A 26559-nucleotide genomic window follows, 5' to 3' on the forward strand; every position below is an offset into this window, starting at 1 on the left:
CCCCGCTATTCAAGTTCAAGAAAGAAGGATATGCATAAGGAATGTGCCTTATGCATCATGGGTAACGTACACGCCCATGTGAGCTATTCATTTCCTTATTTTCCGTTCCTGGGACAGCAGTTAAAAACGTAATTTATTCTACACAAAATTGAAGTGAAATCGAAAGATAACCTGCCAGTAATGAATGACAATGGTGAAGAAAAAGCTTGGGTTGAAGCAAAAGCCGTATTCGATAACTTAAAAACCAAGAAACCTAGACCCGTAAGTCATTATTTGTGTTTTCAGAAGACTGATTGTGGTGGATGGATTAGCCTACATGTAAAGTTGTAATGTGGCCATTTTTTACTTTGTGAACTTGACCTTGTTTATCCATCAGCCCAAGCCACGATATGCAGTTACCATCGCTGTCTCATCTCGCACCTTATTCGACATGGTTGCGGAGAGAAAGATATTTGAGGAAGAGGGCCTCGAGAAGTATGTTCAATATCAACAGAAGAACGAGGACGAGCCCCTGAAAGCAGGGGCTGCGTTTCCTTTTGTGAAGGTAATTCTAATTACAGGATGTCCCATTCACATAATTTCTTAATCAAGGCAGTGTTGTGTCTTAAAGACCTGGGGGGTGTTCCATCGACGTCATTAACGTCAGTTGCGCTAACACGAAGAAGTCTCACTTAGACTTAAAGCCTCAAGCCGTTCCACTAACGTTCGGTTCCACTAAAAAGTGTAAGGCACTTCACCCTACTTGCCTCGGGGAGAATGTCCCTGTACTTACTGTAAGTCGCTCTGGATAAGAGCGTCGGCTAAATGACTAAATGTAAATAGGTGTGTTCGACTTCATGCAGCACCGGCGGTGCGACAGCCCTTGAAGTTGAGAATGGCATTGGCTGCTTCAAGTCAGCCGGGCTGCAGGCGAGGCCGGCGCTGCATGAAGTCGAATGCACCAGGAGCCGAGTGCACCAGCTGGGCGTAAAAAAGTTGGTCTTAACTCCTACGCAGGTCTTAGTTACGTCCGACTTTGTGATTTGAATTTACACCGAGTGCACCAAGCTTGACAGGCCACGGTCGTAGCTACGCCTGGTTTTAAGACGTCCTTGTGAAAATGCGAAAGCGTCGATCGTTGCCAAGCAACACATTTAAGAGCCACTTAGCTAGCCTATCTCCCTTCAAAACAAGCCATGATTTAAAAAAGAGAGAAAAAAAAGGAAAATACATTTTACTGATAGAGAAATTAGAAAACCTCTAGAGTTGTTTACTCAGAATAGAAGCGTGCTCACGGGGAAATATAATAATATCAACACAAACAAACAAACAGAAACAATCAGCTCGGAAATAGATCACCAATAAAATTAACAGTGGATTTGTGCGATCACTGACAACTTTTTCTCGCCTTAATGCCCTTTCCATATGTTGCCTATAAACAAGACGCGCTGCATGTGCGATCAAACTGTTGTACATTATAATTACCATGGATATTAGTCCGATTTTCCAACTTACGCCTGCTCCCCACTAGATGTAAAATGTACACCCATGTGCAGCACATAAAGGGCTTAAGTCTAACTGGTGCACTAGTGCGCCCAGCTGGTGCACTCGGCTCACCAGCTGGGCGTACGCCTGGGTGTAACGCTACGTCCGACGTAGAACTGAAAGTTACGACTAACTTAAAGTTACGACCGTGGCCTGTCAAGCTTGCATGGTGCACTCGGTGTAAATTCAAATCACAAAGTCGGACGTAGCTAAGACCAACGTAGGAGTTAAGACCAACTTTTTTACGCCCAGCTGGTGCACTCGGCTCCTGGAGTTACAGGCGTTTCATGTGTCCCAAAAAACCCTGAGCGTCGTGAGAAATGGATTGCTGCTATCAAGAGGGATCACTGGACTCCTACAGAACAGAATTTAAAATTTGAGCATGTATAGCGTTATTCTTGACAGCTATCATTATAGCATTAGCTATATCTAATTCTAGCTGTCCAGAGTAACGTGGATATCAATTTACCTTAGTAACGTTAGTTAGTTATGTAAGGTATTTTATTATGAGCTTTCATTGTGACAAGGGGAGTCATTAGGTGCGTTCGACATGAACTGACTTCATGCAGCGCTGCAGCTGGCTGCAGCCGGCTGACTTGAAACAGTGAATTCTGGTTAGACTTTTTGTCCGACTTGAGACGGCGCCGAGACTAGGTCACTGTGACGTAGCCATCAAAGTACCGTGAGATCGATTCGAGAACTGCCGGCTGTGTAGCCGAGCGCATTTTCTCAAAAGCAAATGCACGGGTTCTAATGACGACACAGCTATTTCATGATTGGCCAGACTCACACACGACAACTTTGACGCGTGTTTTGTAATTATTCTGACACCTTCAGTTTCGCCAACGCTCAAATCCGGAAAAAACACTGCAGTATGAACGCACCGTTACGGTACGTGTCCACTACAGCGTTTTTTTAACGCTCTGCACCGCTTGCCTTCCCACAGTACACCACGCTCGGGGGCGTGTTAGACTAGTTAATACAGAGTTGTAGTTCTCTAAGGTCACTGTTGTAGTCATGACCAAGCGTGCAGACTTGGGTTCATGTACTCACAATATCGATCAAAATACCACTTTTACACAACATTAATACTGAATTTTTACTAGTGCAAGATTACAGTAGAATACATGTTCCGCCACCGGTCACTCAACCAGTCGTTTGTAGGCTGGGCTAGCAAGCTAGCAGTGGCACAGAACAGTCACGTAATGTGACGAGACTGAATTTAAAAGTATAAAAACATACTAGGGACACTGACAACGTCGGAAACCCTGCACCATGCATTATTCGTTTAATGTAATCTTTAAATTCAGGATTGTCACATTACGTAACTTTGTTCTGAACAGAACTGGGTGTGCAGACATGTGCAGACAACCTAGACATGTTTACCATGAGCAACAGTTTCTATGTTACAAGAAACAAGAAACCAATCCGATTGGCCAACGCTAGCGTTTTCACGCTCCTCATTTACATAAAGTTGAGAAAATCCCACTTGCAACGCTCCGCTCCGCTCTGCTCGCCTTCCCACAATGCCATACGCGAGCGTCAACGCCCGATTTAATTGAAAATGAATTGGAAGGCGCCGCTCTGCTCCGCTGTACTGGACACGCACCGTTACGGTGCGTTTACACTGCAGCGCAGTCGCGCCCCCAGACATTTTTCATAGGGGTGGCCAGATGGGGCAAGGGAAAATCTTGGGGTGGCACACCAAAAACACATTTCAGGAATTATATTTTGCTATTGTACTTAATAGGCTAGATGTCAATCTGAGCATTAATAATTGCATACTGATATGCTATGGTCTTTTACTGGTAGGCTACCGTATTTTTCGGAAAACAAGACGCATTTTCTATAACCCGCAACCCACCAGAATTGGAGCTTTGTGTTTGTCAATCGGATAGCCTACCGAAGTTGAATTAGCCAATGTCATTAGCGATGCTAGCTTACGTTGGTTTACTAGCTGTATATAACATTTCACTGGGTCTTGCAGCTGTTTGATTAACTGAAATTATTATAAAATGTTATGTTCTACTAGCCATTTGCCTACTTTAGCAAGTCACTGTATTTCCAAGCCCTGATAGTGTAACTGAGACGATGTCTCAAACTAGACGTCTAGTTTAATTTTAACAACAATCCTCTTTGTTGTATGTATATCTGTATCAAGGCAATTCATAGTTCTTCAAATAGGCTAATTGTCATTTTCTTAAAAAAATATATGAACAGCTTGAACTTGAAGGAGTACATTGATTGTAATAAACACATTTACTGGAATCAAACAAGCCTTCTACAGTTCAAAAATATTACACAATGGCCTTTATTTTCTACAGTTCAAAAATATTACACAATGGCCTTTATTTTCTACAGTTCAAAGACGTTACACAATGGCCTTTATTTTCTACAGTTCAAAAACATTACACAATGGCCTTTATTTTCTCCAGTTAAAAAACATTACACATTGGCTTTTATTTTCAATACAGCTTCATAAAACATTACACGATGGCCTTTATTTTCAATAGAGCTTTATTTGGCTCTTGCTGTGCCTTTTTATAAACAAAAACAAAATATATAAGTATAAAGTATATGTTCAAAAGACCCAAAATGAAAAAATAAAACCTATATTATCATGGACAATGTACTGATATGTTTACATTATTTTCAAAACAGCTTAATTCGCTTGTTTTTGTGTCTTTGGGAAAACACATTTACAAAATCATCTAGATTTATGGCCTTAGCCCTTCTTGACTCTACACTTAAAGATCCTGTAAAGTGGACCTGGAAACAAGTTTTAAGTTCGCCACACCACAGAATAATGTGTTATTAACTACCCATCCAAATTCGAATGAAAAAATAACACAGACAAGTATGTTAAATTAGCTGAAGCTCCGCCCCTCGCTGCCTAGTGCCTACCTCCGACCCAGATAATGGACGCTATGTCAAGCCAAACAAAACCGTATAGAATTAGTATTTATTTGTTCAATGAGTGAAACATACAGATGCATATAAATTAAATGTTCCCCTGAGCTGTAACAGTAAAAATGGACACCAGAGACAGCAGACAGTGAGCTCTCCAACTAGGCTACTTCTAACACATTAGCTACCATTTCACCAAAATACCATCATTCTACACCGAGTAGCCTAATATCAATTTAGCGGTTTGCACTAACTCATAGCAGAGATACCTCTGGAAAAGTTATCTAGTATAATTATAACAAGCACACAGAACTGAGTGATGAACTGCTGGCGGCAGTGGATGGTCGAGGTGCGACCGGAGGATGAACGGCCGGAGGGGCGATGCTCGGTACGGCTCCGCGCTGCAAGAGAAGCCGTGTGCTGGTGAACCCCATCTGTCTCTGGTCCATGTTAAAACTGTCCGCCGTGAAATGGGCAGTGCAGAGGCGGCTGTTGGAGTTTATCCAAAGCTTTCCATGAGCGTGGCTCTTCACAAAATCTATCCACCTATTTTTCCTTTCATTATCAATAGGGAACTTAAATGGCGTTGCAGCGCAGCTGGAGTTCTTGCATCCAGGGAATATCCAGTTGCGGGTGGTGGGAGACATCCTGAAGCTAGCTAGCTAGCTGATGTAGGCTACAATAACAGTACAGCAGGAGTAGCCATTCAGTGATCTGACGTAGATAGGGCGAAATGACGTAGATAGGGCATTTTTTGGCTCCGCCCATTAAAACCTGATCTGAAAACGGAAGAGTAACTGTTCTTCGGTTTAACTCCACATTTAAGTGTGACAAAGTTTTAGCGCTTTGCACATGCTTTCAGGAACTAATTTCACACGTATATAATGTACAAACAGCAAAACATGGAATTTACTTTACAGGATCTTTAACATCGATACCAAAATTCAATTTGAAATGTAAAATTTGAAAATTCAAATGCATTTCCAGAAATGCATTTTCATTTTAAGAACGTGGCTGCAAAATCGTGACCACAATTCAAATGCATTTCCAGAAATGCATTTTCATTTTCAAGAACGTGGCTGCAAAATTGTGACCACAATTCAAATTCAAATGCATTTCCAGAAATTCATTTTCATTTTAAGAACGTGGCTGCAAAATCGTGACCACAATTCAAATTCAAATGCATTTCCAGAAATGCATTTTCATTTTAAGAACGTGGCTGCAAAATCGTGACCACAATTTAAATTCAAATGCATTTGCAGAAATGCAAAATGAACGAAAAAGCATTCTGAGTGGCGCAGCAGAGTGACGTCAGTAGCCGCTCTTCTTCTGCTCCCTGCTGACCGAGCTACACATCTTGTTCGGTAGGGGACGGTGTGCACATCTGCATTGCATTACATTGCAAATGTGCCGGGAAATTGATTGAATTGCCGGGTCTTTAGAGCAGCGTTCCCCAACCGGTGCCCACCAGTCCGCGGACCGGTACCGGTCCGTGGGTCATTTCGTACCGGGCCGCACAAAAAAGAATGAATAACATTATTTCCTTTTAATTGATTATCAGAGTCTGAAAGACGTTTTATTCTGAAAAATGACCTGATTCTCTCCTTCTTCGCGGGCCTTTTCTCCTGAGCAAAAAAGATCTGCAAAGACGTGTGTTTACTCATTTTTTAGCAAGTTTGTGGGCTTTATTGAGCGGTATCATGCGCGTCTCTTCCTCTTGACACATGACAAGTGATAGTTACCACTCAATGGAGCCTGTTTGAGACAACAACTCTATCGGTGTTTTGGATGAAGGCTATCCTGAGATCGCCACTAAAACACTGAAAACCCTGCGTCCATTTCCAACATCAAGCGGGATTTTCTGCCATAACAGCAATCAAACAAAATTATGGAATAGGCCTAAACTGGATATAAGGAACGCACTTCGGGTGTCACTGTCGTAGCTTATAGTCACACACAACAATGGGACTGACACATCGAAAGCTAGCTAGTAACAATATAACGATGGAAAACCAGGCTAAGAAACTTAAAGATGGGGCTGAAAAATTAAGAGACAAAAATACATCACATTCACTAGACACGGTTTTGTCAATTGAAAAAACGGCAGTTTATTTTACATAAAACTCCAAAAACTATTTTTCGCTCAAATCAGCTAAAATATTTTTCTACGCGCGCTAGCATTAGGTGTGGAAGTCACTAACTAGGATCACATCAAACCCAGAATATGCATGCATTAGCAGCGCAGCTGTCCAGGGCCTATCTTTCCTCCCAGTCCGTCCCTGCCGGTCCGTGAAAATATGTCTTACATGAAAGCGGTCCGTGGTGCAAAAAAGGTTGGGGACCGCTGCTTTAGAGGACGCATCACAGATCATGGCGCTCCCTCAAATTGTGCAAACACTGTTAGAATTAGCTGAGCAGGTAGAATCTAATAATATATCTGAGTCTGATGCCCGTGACCGAGTAGAACAAGTCATAGAGAGCTTGGCTGCATACTCTGCCGTCACAGATTTACACATTAATAGTAGCTCTGCCACTGTTTTAGTCATTGTTTGACATCAAGTTGCTCAGTCTGTGATGCGTCCTCTAAAGACCCGGCAATTCAATCAATTTCCCGGCACATTTGCAATGTAATGCAATGCAGATGTGCACACCGCCCCCTACCGAACAAGATGTGTAGCTCGGTCAGCAGGGAGCTGAAGAAGAGCGGCTACTGACGTCACTCTGCTGCGCCGCTCAGAATGCTTTTTCGTTAATTTTGCATTTCTGCAAATGCATTTGAATTTGAATTGTGGTCACAATTTTGCAGCTACGTTCTTAAAATGAAAATGCATTTCTGGAAATGCATTTCTGGAAATGCATTTGAATTTGAATTGTGGTCACGATTTTGCAGCCACGTTCTTAAAATGAAAATGCATTTCTGGAAATGCATTTGAATTTGAATTTTGGTCACGATTTTGCAGCCATGTTCTTAAAATGAAAATGCATTTCTGGAAATGCATTTGAATTTGAATTGTGGTCACGATTTTGCAGCCACGTTCTTAAAATGAAAATGCATTTCTGGAAATGCATTTGAATTTTCAAATTTTACATTTCAAATTGAATTTTGGTATCTATTTGCATATTTTGACAATTTAATCTCAAATGTCTATTTCTTTTTCATTTTAATTAAGTGAAAGATTGAGCACTCTTGAAGAAGAAGAACTAAAATGCAAATAGGATGATTGATTACTAATTTCATTTATGAGTCAAATAATGCAGCCACATTCTTAAAATGCAAGTATTTCTATAATTTTCTGTGAAAGTGCTGCAGCATCGAGGCGCTCTGCTGCCTTAAAGGTGAGAAAACTTTCACGTATTGACTCATTGTAATAATAACGAACTACAAAAGACATCTGTTCCTTTATGCTAATGTATTTGGTCTCATCAACCATAATGCTGAAAACCTCAACCTTTGTTTAACTTCAGTAATTATTGAGGAGTGGACCATTTCAGCCAGGCAATCAATTATTTCGTTTTGTGTACTATGACCAAGGTATGTAGCATTTCTTTGACTTGTCATTTTTCTTTTGACTGTTTGATCATGCTTTGCTAGCAGTTCCATAATAGAAAGAAAGTTTCCTTTATTCTGACCTTCTGTTTCATTATGTGCTCTCTGTGCAATGTTTTGCGTGGCTGTGAGGAGCAAGGTTTCTCCAACAGTTTTTATGTATTCTCTATTTTCCCTCACTAATTTATTATACTCTGCATTTAATGAGGCTGAGAGAGAGCATTTGCCTGCAGTCACCTTTTTATAATCTGCCCATGCTAACATAGCATTACAATGTGATTCTGATTTTGCATGGCCCACAAAACCCCCATCCTTGTAAGTTGATTTTTTCCAATTTTTTAACCCCTCTTCAGATGTAAACACTGAATCACCTGAAGGGAGACTAAAGTGCCGGCAAGCATAGCAGAACGCAGAGTCTTTACTTTGCGAGTATTCTAGCCATTTCTGCTTACTGTACCACTCTTTCATGAAGTCCCGTCTTCTATTTCCCGGGTCCGAGGGAAAAGCTTCAGTTGTGGCTGTTTAAGCCCTTCTGCTCTTGACTGGGATATATCTACGATGAAACGAGGGAAAGTCAGTCACTTTAATTTTAAAATAACAACATTAATAATAAGAGTAGCTACTCCCTCTTTAAAGTAATTACCGATTACATTTGTAATATCAACTACTAAACAAGTATACTAAGACAAACTCAACTACCAATAAACATGAATCAGAAGGTTTTATGTAATAATGTCATGCTCCCAAGCAATTCATATGATCAGGGGCTCTGTCACGTTCATTGCTTAACCTGTTGGTCCAGGAACGGATAAAACAGTTCTAGCTGAGTCCTGCCTCGCTTGGTTGTCAACCTCTTTTTCTGCTACCTGTTCCGCACTATTCTGCAAAACTGCTGACTCTGATGCTGCCAGTACCTGGGTGTCGCTGTCATGTTCTTCCTCTGTTTCGTCCTCGCTGACTCTACCTGTGATGCTTGCTCACTGACGCTAACTGTATCCTCACTTTCGACAACATTGAGTTCGGAGCAGGGCATGACATTAGCACCCGCCAAATTTGAGTAGAATTCGGCTGTGGCGGGTAAAGCAGTCAGTCTTACTAGCCACTTTGGCGGGTGGAATTCTATATCTCTCTATATATGTTTTATTGTAGCAGGGCTGCCAACACATTGTATTTCTCACACTGAGAAGGAAACGACAAAGTAGTTCTGCTAACGTTATAACCAGTAATGGACGAGGCGCAGATACACTGAGTGAAACAACACTCAAGCTCACAACGCGCGAACACGGAACACCCGTGAAACCTCGTCTCGAGGCTGGGTTGCGCAGCAAAATTTGGGTTGGCCCTGTCGCGGGGTGGAACGGGAGAGGGAGGGTTTCGACGCACCGGTTGCTAATCAGGCTGAGCAGGGCTGGAGACAGTGTGCGAATTACGGGAGGGGTTTGGGGGGGTCTGACCCCCCCGATTAAGGCTCGGACCCCCCCAAAAGAGGTCAAAACCACAGGTCGGGAGGGTCGATACATTTATATATCGTTCTTATCTGTAATTGTAAATATTACAATATATTTACCATATTCATTCAGTAACAGGTTGGCAATACACATAAATGTTGACTTAATGGCAGGGAATATTACACACAGTATTACACTGACTGCCATCTAGTCAAAATTCACTCAATAAACACAGCGCGAGTGACAAGTGCCCAATACAACTCAAGAAACAGCGCGAGTGACCAGGCAGTGTGCTGGTTCAAGGGCACTGAGTTGACCCCTCCGATTGTCATTGTATAATTCGCACACTGGCTGGAGATACTTGTTTTTACTAAATAATAAAAAAAAAAAATTTACGTCGGCCTCTACTAGTCGTCTGTGTTGCCTTGTGCCGAGATCTAAACCCTGCACGGGTGGAGCCGGGTTCACTGTAACTGTGACAGCCCCACCAAATCTCACTCCAAGGTTTTTTGAAAAGTTTGCAACCTTGTTGTAGGCTATTCTTCACAAAACACATCTAAATGTAAAAAATTTAGTCATTTAGCAGACGCTCTTATCCAGAGCGACTTACAGTAAGTACAGGGACATTCTCCCCGAGGCAAGTAGGGTGAAGTGCCTTGCCCAAGGACACAACGTCATTTTGGCATGACCGGGAATCGAACTGGCAACCTTCAGATTACTAGCCCGCTTCCCTCACCGCTCAGCCACCTGACGCCCCCATCTAAAATATCTAAAATAAGACATCTAATAATAATAATAAGACATCTAAAATAATAAACTCATTGCAGGGTTCTCAAGCCTCACGCATTGACCGTGAGACACATGCATTTAAACATTCATTCTCACTTTCACACATACACAAACATACAATACAAGATAAACATTTGTTTGTAAGACATTTGGGAATCGGAATTGATTAGACAAAAATAATGATGTTGTTTATAAATACAGTTAGGACCATAAATATTTGGACATTGACACAATTTTCATCATTTTGGCTCTGTATACCACCACAATGGATTTGAAATGAAACAATCAAGATGTGCTTTAAGTGCAGACTTTCAGCTCTAATTTCAGGGTATTTACATCCAAATCAGGTGAACGGTGTAGGAATTACAACACATTTGATATGTGGCCCCCCCCTTTTTAAGGGACCAAAAGTAATTGGACAATTGGCTGCTCAGCTGTTCCATGGCCAGGTGTATGTTATTCCCTCATGGGAGTTCGTTATTTCATTGACAAGGAGCAGATAAAAGGTCTAGAGTTCATTTCAAGTATGGTATTTGTGTTTGGAATCTGTTGCTGTCAACTCTCAATATGAAGTCCAAAGAGCTGTGAAGAGCAGAAAAATCAAAACAAACCTATCAGAGAGATAGCAAAAACATTAGGTGTGGCCAAATCAACTGTTTGGTACATTCTTAAAAAGAAAGAACGCACTGGTGAGCTTAGCAACACCAAAAGACCCGGAAGACCACGGAAAACAACTGTGGTGGATGACAGAACAATTCTTTCCCTGGTGAAGAAAAACCCCTTCACAACAGTTGGCCAGATCAAGAACACTCTCCAGGAGGTAGGCGTATCTGTGTCAAAGTCAAAAATTAAGAGAAGACTTCACCAGAGTAAATACAGAGGGTTCAAGATTAGAGTTTGCCAAAAAACATCTAAAAGACCCTGTACAGTTCTGGAACAACATCCTATGGACAGATGAGACCAAGATCAACTTGTACCAGAATGATGGGAAGAGAAGAGTATGGAGAAGGGAAGGAACTGCTCATGATCCAAAGCATACCACCTCATCAGTGAAGCATGGTGGAGGTAGTGTTATGGCGTGGGCATGTATGGCTGCCAATGGAACTGGTTCCCTTGTATTTATCGATGATGTGACTACTGACAAAAGCAGTAGGATGAATTCTGAAGTGTTTCTGGCAATATTATCTGCTCAGATTCAGCCAAATGCTTCAGAACTCATAGGACGGCGCTTCACAGTGCAGATGGACTATGACCCGAAGCATACTGCGAAAGCAACCAAAGAGTTTTTTAAGGCAAAGAAGTGGAATGTTCTGCAACGGCCAAGTCAATCACCTGACCTAAATCCAATTGAGCATGCATTTCACTTGCTAAAGACAAAACTGAAGGGAAAATGCCCCAAGAACAAGCAGGAACTGAAGACAGTTGCAGTAGAGGCCTGGCAGAGCATCACCAGGGACGAAACCCAGCGTCTGGTGATGTCTATGGGTTCCAGACTTCAGGCTGTCATTGACTGCAAAGGATTTGCAACCAAGTATTAAAAGTGACAATTAGATTTATGATTATGTTAGTTTGTCCAATTATTTTTGGTCCCTTAAACAGGGACCAAAAAAAAAATTAAAGCTGAAAGTCTGCACTTAAAGCACATCTTGATTGTTTCATTTCAAATCCATTGTGGTGGTATACAGAGCCAAAATGATGAAAATTGTGTCAATGTCCAAATATTTATGGACCTAACTGTATTTCAGTTGACAAAGTTTTGCTTGTGGGTCTTTTTCAGTTTAAGGCCGATTATACTATGCTTCTCTGTTTTCCAAAAAACGGACACATGGGAACGCCTTCCTCTACGGGAACGCCCTCTCCGAGCTCTCCGAGAGCCCCGGAGAGCTTGACGAGCACCTCCTGAATTGTCTATATTGTCTAACTATGTGTCGTAATTTCGGATAGCTATGGATACCCCCTTGGCTGTGATTGGTCAGTATTAAGAACCGCTTGCGTCAGGGGCGGGGTTGCCGTGATAAACAGGACAAACAGAATCCTTTGACCGCCATTGCTGTAAGTTTTTACAATTTATATTTCAGCTAAACAGTACATGTAAATCAGCATCTGAATTAAAATGTGACGAGAAATGGGCAGTGTAGTTGCTGAAAATGTGCGTATTTTATTGATGAAACGGCTCATTTGTAAATTTGTTCCGACTTCTTGATAACCTAGGTAAATAAACACTCGACGACGACTTACAAAAAACCGTTGCGCCACCTACTCTTCTGGCGGTGAATTGTTTTCAGCACCCACAGCCTATGGAGAACCATAAACGCAGTCTATCCGTCAGTGTCCGTCCGTATCCGTAAGCCCCCCCATCCGTAAACGGAGTCGGAGAAGAATATTGCGGCCTTTAGTTCATATATTTTGTAAATATACATTTTATGTAATCTTGATTTGGGTGTTGACAATGGTCATTTACATGTGAAAGGATTGTAAAACTAGTTATTCAAGTAAATTGTAGCAAACCGTACTCAACTTTAATCAAATAAAACTGTAGCTAATGAAATTACTGAGTGGCTAGTAACTTTGGAAAACCACTAGCCACAGTGGCTGGTGAGCAACATTTTGTATGTCCAGCACTGGTTCGGAGCTATCTCCAACTCTCTGCTGCATCTCCTCTGAACCACTTTTCTTAAAAAAAAAAAAAAGAAGCAATATCCGACGTGGACTTTCTCTTCATTGTCTGAAAATTGACATACAGTTACTAATCGTAGCTAGCGCTATACCAGAGCCTGTTTAAGGAGAGCCTTGCCACTCCCTATTAAGCCCCATGATACCGAATTTGGCTGCAGTTCCACCAGAGTTCCACTGGGGGTGATCGCGAGCGAGTGCATGTTGAATGGGAGTCTATGGAGCTAAACGGCTAAATTTGTCTCTTTCGCCTGATTGTTGTTTTTGCATGTTCAACATGGATTATGGGTCGAAAGTTGAATGAACGAGTACTTATGTTGTTTTGATTTCTTACAGGGTGAGTCGTTGTTGCCCATAACACGCTAGCATTCTGCTAATGAATGCTGATTGGTTAGTGAAGGTCTGATACGACAAGAGCTCCCGCTTGATGGCATCCAAAGCGGAATCATAATGTCAGAGCATTAGCAACATTAGCAACAACATTAGCAAGCCAAAACTCTTTCTAGCATGTGTATTGACAGGGAGAGCCTAACCTGTCAGCTGTGTTGTCGATGCCTTGAGAGAAAAAGAGCTTGCCGTAAAGCAGTAGCTCTGGTTGTACGATGTGTATGACGTCAATTACATTTTCAAAGGCTTTTTAGAACAGAAAGGCGACTTAAAAAATATCTAACACCCTGCAGTGTGTATTTTTTTTGCCTCCCCTTTTGAATTCAGAATTCAAATTACTAGACAAAAAATTATATCCTGAGAAAAGTTGATTTTGAGAGGTATAGCTCCATAGACCTCCATTCATTCTGCACTCGCTCGTTAGCGCCCTCACATGGAACTGTAACCAGTTCAGAACCCTGAAGTTTCCCGAGAGTGGCAGTTCTCCCTATATTAGACATTCTCTGGCTATACAGTACCAGCCCATAACGCCAGCTATCCAGATACTCTAGCAGTCCCAAGTTTGTAAAGTGGTTTGAAAGTGGATTGGTAGTTGTAGAAAGCTATGACTCTAACTTCAGTTACGGGCCGATAACACTCAAGAGTGTATTTAGAAAAGCGTCTGCCTCAAAAACGCCAAGACTGTAGACAAAAAGCGCATATGGAATTTAACAGAGCTGTACTGACGTACCATAGCAAACAATAGGGTTTTAAGTGCAATGTTTTGAAAATACGCCCTCGGTGTGATCGGCCCTAATTGCCTAAGTTAGTAGGCTACTCTCTAGACTGAAGTAACCTTTGGTTTGTCTAAACTAGCTAGCAAGGTAAGACAGTCAGCCCTCCCAAAATACAGAATTTAACTAGCAGTAGCTAATTAGACTAACTACAGTAGCTAACCAACGTAAGCTAGGTTGCCTACTGTAAATGGGTAATTTAAAATTCAAAAACAGTTTATTGAATATTTGTACTCACTTTTTTCTTGAACTTGGTCGACTCTTACTAGGATTATCTAGTAAGAGTACAAAAGTGTAACTATTTCTAAGAACTAAACAATCTAAGAATTTAAATAGTTGTATTCTTAGATTGTTTAGTTCTTAGAAATAGGTAAACTTTTGTATTCTTACTTAATTTAATATCTGTATATGTTTAGTGTTTTGCACCTCCATGCCACAGTAAATTCCGTGTTTGTATAACATACATGGCGAATAAACCAAATTCTGATTCTGATAAACTCCCGCTTCTATGTACCGACCGTTAGGCTTGCACTCCAACCTGGCCCAGTGCAACAAGGTTGCCAGGTCTGTGTGACAAAACCAGCCCAATGGCCAATCAAAACCAGCCCAAAACCAGCCCAATGGCCAAAAAAACCAGCCCAAAAACCAACCTAATATCAGAACTCGAAATATGCCCCTGCCAAACCATACACTGCTTTTAAAGTCCAGTTTGGTAGGATTTGGGTATGAATAAATAATTTCATTTAAAATATGGATTTTTATTTAAATATATTCATGTAATTTGCATGCAAAATAGGTCTACCGGAACCAGCGGACAAAAAATTCAACCCGCGGCAACACTTCAAAAGTAGCACAATTCCGCGGGAAAACTGCGGACCTGGCAACACTGCAGTGCAACCTCTTGCGTGGGGGGAGGTGTGACAGGATCTGAGTGTGAAGATACGCGACAGGATCTGAGTGTGGAGATAGGTGGATTTCTATGCCGAATTGTTTCAATCGTAGACTGTGGTTTCTATAGGCTAAAATGTGTTTAAAAATTATTTTTTTGAGGTTGATTTGTCCTACAGTGAAGTTGAAATCACGTTTTCCATTAATGAAAAAAAAATTACAAATCTGGATGACGGACAATATGCGACTCGCGATGGGGGGGGCCAGCAATTTTCTAAGGGGGGCCGTGGCCCCACCTGCCCCCCCCCTGTCGGCGCCACTGCTGCAGCGATGCGAATAGCTTGCCATCGCTCGCCTTCCCACAGTGCACCACGCTCGGGGGGGTGTCAGACAGATTAATGCAGAGTTGTAGTTCTCTAAAGTCACTGTTGTAGTTCGTATAACGTCATGGCAAAGTGTGCAGACTTGGGTTTACGACTCGCAATATCAATCAAAATACAACGTGTAGCCTATACAAAATACAAAAATGTTTAATAGACTTACACGTTGACATGGGTAAAAAAGTTTTATTATATTACTCGAAGTCTGCTAATCTGTCGATACGACTAGGGTGCCGGGCTAGCTAGCTAGTTACCACAGAACGAAGTTACGTAATGTGGCGAGACTGAATTCGAAGTACAAAAAAAACACCAGGAGCACCGACAACGTTGGCAACCCTGCGCCAGGCCTGATTCTTTTATTAATGTCGCCACACAGGCGATTAGTTTCTCCATCTTGAAACTGAAAGCTAGAAATGTTTACCATGGTTGCTACATTACGAGAAACAAGAAAACACTCTGGCCATTGCTAGCGAAAATCGCTCCTCATTTGCATAAAGTTGAGAAAATCTCAACTCGGATCATGTCGTGTCGCTACCCACAATGCACCACGCAAGCAATTAGCCTAGCTCCATTGAAAATGAATGGAAAGCATGTTGTCGCGTCGCTCGCGTCGCTGCAGTAGACATGCACCATAAACCAGCAGAGCGGTGTTATTTTCAGCAGCGTAACTGGATAAATAAAATATATATATGCAATACTGCCGCAATTAACAGGGCATGGGAGACGATCTGGCAAAACGTTGTTGACCGTTTTAATTTGTAAATTGTAGGCCTACCAAATCTACTTAACCTAACTAATGTATCTAGGCCTACTGATTATTAGCGTAATTTGATGATCTGTCTGAAACCGTTCTGACAGTAATCATCGGCCGATATTCTCAACAGGAGGTTGAGAATAATAGCCAAAAAATAACGTGGCAGCAATTGAAAATTGTATTTGGAGGTTATTAGGGGTGTAACGATACACTCAGCTCACGATTCGATACATATCCCGATACTGGCGTCACGATACGATATGTATCTAGATACGTTGAACCCCCCAGAAAGAAAAAAATTATAATTCTAAATCAACTTCAAGAATGTGGAATTAATTTTATTTGAACTTCTGTATGTTAAGTAACAATGTTTGTGTACAACAGTGGTTCTCAAACTTTTTACACCCCGTACCACCTCAGAAAATATTTGACTCCAAGTACCACCATTATGACCGACGTTACAGTAGTAAGCCTACCCTCAGGGACGTGCATAGGTACAGGCTAGTGTTGCCCGGGCAACAGCCTGTTTGCCCTGATTTGCTGATCTGCCTCTCTGGAGAAAGAAGCTAAATAAACTTCTTTTTTTGGGGGCTGCATCAATACTATAAGCCCATCATCAGTAAAGTTAAATTGGGATATCATCCAGTTCTGTGTTAATTTATTTTGCCACTGCGAGTGAAGGAGAGGAAAACCCTTACACTTTCACGTGACTTTTTGAAGTAATGGAGATAATGACAAATGCCCTGTGAATAGTAAAAAAATTCATATATATCCACTTGTGTCTTGAATAATGTGCAGCATCAGCTTGTAACGTTTGCATCACGTCGCGCTACCTTGCCTTATATTGACGTATAATCATGCTACTTTACATGAATCAAAGCAAAGTAATAGCCTATGTTGCAGCAGCAGGCTAACATAGCTACATTATGTCCAGTCACTGTGGTATAGTACTGTAATAGGAATCCGGGAACAGTTTGGTCCTAGTGCGTGCCAACATTTATCTTTGTTTCAAAGCTAAAATATTATAGGGAAGGCAAAACTTATTTAAAATCACATTTCAATGATATCATGGTTAAAGTATTTAAATATTTCTGAGATTCCTCCACGTATCACTAGAAGGGGGCACGCGTACCACAGTTTGAGAACCACTGTTCTATATCAGTCAAACTCATTTTGCCCTGCTAGGCTACTGCCCAGTTCAAGCTGTGAATGCTCAATGCTGTGTGTACGCGAGACGCAGGTGCAAGATAGGTTGCTCAACCAATAGGATAAAACGAATGTAATATCGAAAAAATATCGTCATGACTCCACGATACATATTGTTACATTTTTGTACCGCAATGTATTGTACCACGATATATTGTTACACCCCTAGAGGTTATGTATAAAGACACTGCAGAAGGCCATGGTTTGGACTTAATGTGGGCTAATAATGTTTTTATCTTCACATCTTGAACAAAATTCATACATTTCTTCAAAATAACTTTGTCACATACTTTTGTTAACTGACAGGCTAAATGCTGAGCTTTAAAATAAAAGGGAAAGATAACCATGACTAAAATGGGGATTCACTAAAATATTTTTATTGCACAGACTTACAGATCAGAAGGTGACCGAAACTGTAGCACACTTTGCTTGGCAGAAGTCATTTAAAATTGCTCAGTATGACTAAGAATATATAATCATTATATCACGCGTGCATATTTAATCTAAATCCAATTATTACTATTCTGGCTGACAGTGTATGGACAGCTGCCCATGGGCGGATCTACAGGGGGGCAAGGGGGCCCCCATAACTTTGGTGATCCAAAAACTGTACTACAAACCGCCACTATGTCCACAAGCTTCTCAAAACATTGAACTGAACAATACATTCACCGAAAGTGAACAATTAATTTTTTTATTTAAAACTTATTCTTAGCCCCCTGCCCCTCAAATAGCTAAGTCCCTGCATCAAACGTGCAGAGTGGTGTTCATAGTCTGGCTCGCACACAGCGAGTGCGGTGGCACTGCAGCCCGGCAAAGACTGGAGCAACTGAGCTGCCCCCAAGCCTCTGAAGGTGAAGTCAGTTTCCCCAGGTGAAGTTTAAACACACATGTTTAACTTAAAGTTACATTGGTAATGAATGTAATGTATGCTAAAGACGATTCAGCATCAGCAAAAACACCGAGTCTATTACGTTAGACAACAGTGAAATCGCTTCATTTGTAAGAGCACAGCTGCCCTTTGATTAGTTTTGATTGGAGTAAAGACAAGAACAGCTTAATATATAATATAAACTCTTGTTTGTATCCATAACGTTGACTGATGGTCGCTGTTTTGCCGACCTTAGCCTACGTTACAACACACAATAATACCAGTGCCAGTTGGGAGATCGATCATTTATATGATTAGCTAAGCAGTCCTATAAAATCCACTTACTCTCACATATCGTTTGTGAAACGTTTAGCTGCAAAGCACAACAACTGTCGCCTTAAGCTTTCCTAAAAAATATGGGTGATCATGGGTCATTTGTGGACTGTAATGATAAGTAGGCTACTTATTATAATTAAGAACTTAAGTAGTGTCTGCTGTTTTATACTTGTAGTCCACTGCATCTTGGACACAAATATTGTACTTTTAATTTTCATTTCGCTATGCGTGCTCGCATTAATGTGAGGTTCCGATTTCAAATCACATCAAAACCTAGGTTCGGGTTAAGCCCCGAATGTTCAACGTATGGCTCGGCCCCTGGAGGGGATGGGCTGGTTTGGGCCATTCAAATTTAGACCATTGTAAGGCCATCTTATAGTGTACTGCATCACATTTTTCCTCTACTATAAAATAACTCAGAAAGACATGTTTTTACATTTATAGAGGGCACACTATCATTTATTGCGTTAAGGGACATCCCGGGCACTCAAGCATATTTCACAATGTGAATGGCAGGCAGTAGGGCACTTGGTCTCATTTTTGCCACTCTAGAGGGCATTTTAGAAATGCTTTTTCAACCCTGGGGCCACCAGGCAGTCGGGCTGAACGATTTCGGAAAATAAGCTAATTGCGATTATTTTGACTAATATTGCAATTGTGATTTAATATGCGATTATTATATGATGTATTATTCATAAATATAGATATATACTACTGATCTCCAGTCAGCAACATAACACACAATGTTCCGAAAAATTAAGGAAAACATACCGCCTGTAATATTTTGTTAAATCAAAGCTAAACGTCAGGGAGTCAGATGGCTGAGCGGTGAGGGAGTCGGGCTAGTAATCTGAAGGTTGCCAGTTCGATTCCCAGCCGTGCAAAATTACATTGTGTCCTTGGGCAAGGCACTTCATCCTACTTGCTTCGGGGGGAATGTCGCTGTACTTACTGTAAGTCGCTCTGGATAAGAGCGTCTGCTAAATGACTGAATGTAAATGTAATGTAAATGTAAACGTAGGCTAATGACATGTGAATTGCAATTTCTTAACTAAAGCTAGCTAACTACGGTTTTGGAAAAAAAACTTGCGCTGTGGGGACGGTCGGAAATATTTGGAACTCACGCATCTAGTAATTTCGTACATGAATATGGAGTTAGGCTTTGAAACATTTCGATCAGTTATCCTGTTGGGTGTTATTTGGCTTATTTGACACACTGGTGTTCAGCATTTTAGCTATCGTAAATGGCTTTGTTGTGTTTTTTAGGGCCGAATTAGATTGGTTGTGTTGCCCCGTGAGGTAGCAACGTTAGTCAGGCAGGTTTTGCACCATACTCGACACTGCGCAGCATCTTTTTTAAAGGCAAAATTGGCAATGTGTGTGTAGTTCTGTTGAGCCTGAGGCCATCGTACAGGTCAAAGTAAACTGTAATGTGCACCAAAGTAAAATCGCAGCCTTTGCGATTCCAAAATCTTGTTTTGTCACATCGCGATATTATCGCAAATGCAATTAATCGTTCAGCCCTACCAGGCAGTCACCCCCAGAGTCTTCCTGTGGGCCTGGATACACCCATGGGGACAGTATATTGCACCTATAACATTGGGGAAGCCAGAAGGAGAGGATGAAGTAATATAGAGGCTTGTCAACATATAGGCTACTTCAAACAATGAAAATACTTTATACAATTGAATAAAAAGTCTCCTTGATTCTTTGTGTTTCAAGATGACCTGGAAAACTGATGATAATATTCAGGTACTGCTTTGGAGCATGGTATACCCTTCATATTTCCTGGCATAGTTGCCTTTGCTAAACCTTTTTAAGTCCCCAACCCTGTTCAAGAATGTCCCACATGCAAAGACACACAGAGATGCAGACAGACTGAACAGTGGTCAATGCTTGGCTACAGTGAGTTTGCTTCCTTGTGTGTAATTCCAGCACACTACATGGTCTAGGCCTACCAATAGACTGCAGTCTACTACCCTCCTTTCTACTATTATAGTCTACTACTCCCCTTTCTACTATTTTCTAAGGATGGTAGGTAGTGGTTGGTAGTGATGTGTTCATTGCTATCCTTAAGAGTTGCTAAAGTATTTTTCTATATACAGTACTGTGCATAAGTCTTGGGCACCCAATATTTTTTACACAAATAATGTCTTATACTGTATTTCTTCAATTAAATGCTACAGCTTTTCTTGAATAACATGTTTCAATGAGGGCGGTGTGCACACGAGGGCAGCTTTTATTATTATTATTTAATCGTAATTAAGAACAACACAGGAATTGCGCAAAGCAGTTTATTAATTAGTAGGCGACATGTCTGGTGTCTCGTCGGTGAGGAGGCAGATGAGGATACTAATAGTGATGCAGAAAGTTTTGTACTGTACCTATTTGTAGTAAAAATAAATTAGAATTATTGTAAATCTAAATTTTATGTTGCTGCATTTTTTCGTTTAAGTGTATCAGATTTGAATGCAACGTTTAATCAAAGAAATATATGTAATATAATTTTTTTATTTGTGCAGCAGTATAAAAGTGCAATTTTGCTAAACTTTTTGTAATTTTTTTTTATTTAATTATTTCTTAAAGCATTTTTCCTTAACCTTTTTTTATTGTGCCTAGGACTTTTGCACAGTACTGTATATATTTTGTTTAAGAATGACAATAAAATATATCTAGATAAACTATATGCTGGGCCTGCTGAACCTATACCTCTTCCACATTTACTGGTTAGTGAAGCATTACTTCTGTCTCTGAAGACCCTTGAGGCTGGTGGGATAAACGCTCTTTGTATAATCTGAGCACCTTCATCCACAACAGGGTTGTCAAAAAAGGATACGCCATAATTGATTGTAACTTGTCTAGACGCTCTGCTTAGTTTCTACGGCCTTATTTTATGTCAATTAACCAATGGCTTTTGAAAACAGTTAAAGTGACATTTTTTCTTAACTTGTTTATTTAAATTAATACATTCTTTGGAGATTAAGTAAACACGTAAATTCATTCATGTCTGCACTTCAAAAAGTCTGCACTTATGTTTCAGAACACAGACTAAAGTGCTTTGCGCGCAGGAATTTACTCGACGGAGTAAATCTGTCTTTTGAGATTCTGTTTCCGCCTGTTTGAAATGATTTGCAACACATCTTATAGCTTGACTTTTAGCCTGACACGGAGCAGGCTAGTTCAGAAGTATAAGTTGCCTGGTTACGTAGCTAGCACTAGAATAAGCCACCTTAATGGAACGGAACTCTCGCTGAAGTAAGCGAGACTTGTCGAAATAAGTCTCGCTTTTCCTTAATCTACGTTGATGGAACACCCCCCAGGGTGTCTAGTGTACAGTCGTGGCCAAAAGTATTGGCTGTGCCAAATTGTATTTTTTGCAAAGTCTACTGGTTCTGTATTTGTAGATTTGTGTTTTAACATGTTTCTATGGTTTACTGGAAAACAATAATACAGATTTTATAAATTTTAAAGGCTTTTATTGGCAAACACATTCAATACATGCAAATAGTCCCCCTTTTTATAGCAATCAATCTGCTCTTAAAATCCAATCAGAATGATAGTAATTTCACCTGACTAGAACTCGTTCACATTTTCCCATGGGCTGATGATATGATTTAGTGAAATTATGTTAACTGGTCATTTTATGCCAGGACCCAACCACAGTGAAATGTGGGTGTTTATAATATAGTAAATCTTTTGGGGACAATTAAGCTTTTATTTAAAATCCATCTCATCACTCTGCACAATAATTGAGTAACAATGTGAATCAACACCACAACAACTGAAGCAGCAAACTTTGCAAACACAAAATGTAAGTCCCTGCCAAAACTTTTGGCCACAACTGTAGATGCGTTCAGCCATTCTGTTCTGTTCAATTATATTGTATTGTATCCACCCTGCATGCAAATTGTAAAAAAAAAAAAATGCATCTATGTGTGAGAGTTACAATAAGCAAGTTAACAACTCTGACAACAAAGTTCTCAGATTAATGTTAATTTAGGCATGGGTTGTTTTTCCTTTCCTCTACAGTCTCAATGAAAGTGATTTCAAAGGCAGATACCATACCTTTTAATGTCACCTCCACTAAGTGTTTCTGGAGCAAGCCCCCACCCTTCGCTCCTAGGCTTGAAGCCAAGGCTCTGATGGATCTTGGTGGTATTGCATTTCTGTTTTGGCACCCGGCTTGTTCCGTATTTTATTCCAAAACTATCTTTCTCAGTATTTTTGGAAGAACAAGCTTTTTCACAGAATCATTTTTGCTGAATTCATCTGGGTTTGAAACCAATACGGAATGGGGATATATTTTGCTTACGTCAAAGCGGTCATAGATGTATTATGAAGCCTGGACCATGGCGCGTGATCAGAAGAGCAATAAGATCAACATTGCGCTGGCTGTATCTCGGTTTATTGAGCCTCAGTGCGCCACTGAGCACTTTCCATAGAAAGTAGCGGGACACCATCTTTAACAGTTTGATGCTTGGTCTACTTAATAGGTCTGTGGTCTGGAGGAACACCATTTAACAACACAACATAGCCCTCTATGCCCACGTCACTTGGTTAACCCTCGTGCTGCCTTCGGGTCACATGACCCAAAGGTTCATAACGAACCATCGTTGTGTTTACCCAATTTTACCCAATACAAAAACAAATTAAAATAATTTTCTTTTAACCTTTGCAATGTGGGGGGTCTGAGACAGCCTAGCTGTTAAAAGAAAATGCTTCACTTTGTCTTTGTATGCGGTAAATCTGTCGCAATACGACGGTGGGTCACAATGACTGATGGGTCAGAATGACCCGAAGATAACACAAGGGTTAAATAATCTACAAACTTTGAAAGGAGCATTGTCCTTTCAGGCTACTCATAAGGTACAAGAATGATGTTGGCGGCCGCTACGTTCTCTGATAATCATAATCATCAAATTTCTCATTTGTACATAAGGAATGCCTGAAAAAAGTTCAAATATATGGAGAGCGACTTATCCAGAGGGACTAACAGTAAGTACAGGGACATTCCCCCCGAGGCAAGTAGGGTGAAGGACACAACGTAATTTTTCATGGCCAAGAATCGAACCAGCAACCTTTTGATTAATAGCCCCATTCTCTAACCGCTCAGCCATCTGATCCCACAAAATGTAGCTGTAAGAAGATCCTTCAACCAGATTTGAACACAAGACCCCTCACACAGTATCCTACATCCTTAACCACTGAGCTATCAGGCATCATTAATTAAGTGGATTAACATATGATTAAGTTGACGTAAAAAAAATATAAGAATTAATTGTTGTCAGACCTTATGATTAAGGTGAAAATGTCACTACTATATGGGATCTGAATATGTTGTCACAATATGGTGATATCAAACAAAGGCAATTAGCTTACTGTATTTACTGTGTTTACAAGCGTGTGTTATTGTATAATTGCTATTACAGTCTGTAAAAACTGCTAGCCACTACACACAACCAATTCCATCATTGTTTTATAATCCTTGTGTAAATTGTAACCTGACAGGCTTTGATGATAGTAAATTCTCGGTTGAGGGAGCTCTACCCAGAGAGTGAGGAGCTGTTTGACATCGTCTTGATGACAAATAACCATGCTCAGGTTGGGGTGCGCCTTATCAATAGTATCAATCACTATGGTAAGCAAAATATACTTTACATTAGCTCTCCTCATTGTTGTAAGCTTCCTAATTCTACTAGGTGTAATGTTTGCAAAGTGGCTTTTGGGCCACTGTTACCTTCAGTATTTGATATATTAATGATGCTGATGTTTGGCATTGTTTGGCTTCTAACCTGATTTTGGATTGATATTACTCCTTGCAGATTTAACTATAGAGAGATTTTGCATGACCGGAGGAAGAAGCCCCATTGGCTATCTTAAAGCTTATATGACCAATCTCTACCTATCTAAGGATTCTAAGAAAGTCGCAGAGGCCATTGAGGAGGGTTGGTGATTCTGCTTCTCATATTGTATGTCTGTTTTCCTGTGGACACTTATGAAAAAAATGTTTTTCTCTGTTCTTTCACGTTAAATTCAGGCATTGCTGCTGCCACCATGTTTAATCCAGACATGAGAAACCAGTTGAGCGACACCCAGTTAAAAGTGGCCTTTGATGGGGATGCTGTGCTGTTTTCTGACGAGTCTGAAATTATTGTGAAAAAACACGGCTTGGATACATTCTTTGAGCACGAGAAAGAGTTTGAAAACAAACCTCTCGCACAAGTAAATATTCAAGCTGTCGTTCTGCAATAACTTCTTTCAATGAAGAAGAATGTACTTATTTAGATTGAGGAATCTAAATTGAATAATTTCATAATTAATGCAGATTCCACTTGGATTACATTCAGGTATTTTTGGTATGCTGATTTGAAGTAATATATCTGTCCTGTGTACTCAGGGTCCATTGAAGTGTTTCTTGGAGGCACTTGGGAAGCTTCAGAAGAAGTTCTATGTTAAGAATGAGCGTATTACCTGCCCCATACGTACCTACCTGGTAACAGCCCGCAGTGCTGCCAGCTCAGGGGCCCGTGTCCTGAAGACTTTGAGGAGCTGGGGCCTTGAGATCGATGAGGCCCTCTTCCTGGCTGGGGCACCTAAAGGGCCCCTTCTTCAGAAAATCCAGCCACACATCTTCTTTGATGACCAGATGTTCCATATCGAGGGGGCAAAAGAACTTGGGACTATCTCTGCACATGTGCCTTATGGGATTGGGCAGAAGTACCATAAGAGCAAACTTATTGAGCAGCCTGCAAAAGACAAGTAAATGTAACATCATTCTCAATACAAACACCATTAGGTGTGCCCTGAATTTGCTAGTGTTTGACATTTTATAATTGTAGAGTGCTTTTGTCAGTATTTTATACTCTGAAATGGGAAATACTGGGCTTTAAATGGGCGACTGAAATAGGGAATAATTTACTGTTGCGGTTTAGTACATAGTGGACCCAAACGCAGCACAGATACACTGAGACAGGAGTAGTCCGAGGTGATTTTATTGGGGTATAGTCTTGAGATTGTGAACCAGCGGGTTGGCAGGCAGACGGGTACTAGGTACACGGATCCTGGGCACAAAGAAAAACAGGTTTTAGAGAAGGCAATATTCTAAGGAATAGGCTCTAAAGGTGCGTACTATCACAGTAGCTGTGACAACGATCTGACGAGGAGTGGTTGGAAAGCTGGGTTAAAGTATTGCAGCATGATGAGGTAATGGGGCAGCAGGTGTGGAGGGTCTAGGTAGGAGAACATAGGAGAACCAGCAGGGTGTGTAAAAGGGACAGGGACCAGGCCGTGGCCATAACATTTACCTTGCGACACAGGTCCCATGTGGCCTCAAGTCTTCTGTCCACAATCCTTTGGAGAGACTATATCACCTCCCCTTTTTATTGAATTAAATATATTTTATGTTGTCATCTTTAATATTGGAATGTTCATTTTCATATAATTACCATACTATTATCAATTGAATAGCACAATTTGTCTTGTTCGTTGCAGTGTCAAATCACATCATTGTATCATCTGTGTTGCACCAACACATTCCTGCTCATGCATTTAATTTTGTGCCTTGAAACCAAGATTAATTGATTCACCTCAATGTCAATAATGCCCACCTGCTTTGTGTAATTTTTAGCTTTACAAGCCTCATAGACTGACAGAATGTGGCGAGAGACACACTGATACCTGTAGCACCTTTGTGCTGTAGTCAAGGCCCGAAAGGTTGCTTGTGAAGGGAGTTCTGAAGCAAGGCAATTTAAGTCTATAGGTAGATTCTACATTCCTTTCTTGTCAGTCAGGCCATTGCAATGCGCACATCTTTAAATAGAAATGCATAGCATACTTGGTGAGGTTTATAACAATGCAACAACATTTGACATGCAGACATGGGAACACAAAACACATGTACACAAGATTTTAAAAACAATTACTATTTTGCAACCTGTTTGTGGTTTTGATGGATAGGACACATTTTATTACTTGTTTGTACAACTTCTTAAATTGTATTTCTCAGCCTTTTAGTGTCACTTGGTTTTGCACATAAGGTAAGGAGGTTACTATTCGTAAATAAAGGATTGCCATGAA

The 26559-nt window shown here is 40.7% G+C and overlaps 1 protein-coding gene across 1 annotated transcript; it reads left to right on the forward strand.

Moving 5' to 3' along the window:
• Window positions 1-26559, forward strand: LOC134025438 (cytosolic 5'-nucleotidase 1A-like). The gene is made up of 6 exons (XM_062468474.1): window positions 1-261; window positions 377-544; window positions 23992-24121; window positions 24306-24428; window positions 24521-24705; window positions 24881-26559. Exons 1-6 carry the CDS (start codon window positions 181-183, stop codon window positions 25244-25246), a joined length of 1053 nt encoding a protein of 350 aa, XP_062324458.1. The 5' UTR covers window positions 1-180; the 3' UTR covers window positions 25247-26559.

The sequence above is a fragment of the Osmerus eperlanus genome, chromosome 8 (assembly GCF_963692335.1).
Source record: "Osmerus eperlanus chromosome 8, fOsmEpe2.1, whole genome shotgun sequence".
Classification (NCBI taxonomy): domain Eukaryota; kingdom Metazoa; phylum Chordata; class Actinopteri; order Osmeriformes; family Osmeridae; genus Osmerus; species Osmerus eperlanus.

What these genes read in the sequence shown, in the direction of transcription:
- LOC134025438 (XM_062468474.1), top strand. Translation starts at nt 181, where the DNA reads ATGAATGACAATGGTGAAGAAAAAGCTTGGGTTGAAGCAAAAGCCGTA. An exon ending in AAACCAAGAAACCTAGACCC is followed by an intron (nt 262 to 376) that starts GTAAGTCATTAT and finishes TTTATCCATCAG; the next exon opens with CCCAAGCCACGATATGCAGT. An exon ending in CTGCGTTTCCTTTTGTGAAG is followed by an intron (nt 545 to 23,991) that starts GTAATTCTAATT and finishes GTAACCTGACAG; the next exon opens with GCTTTGATGATAGTAAATTC.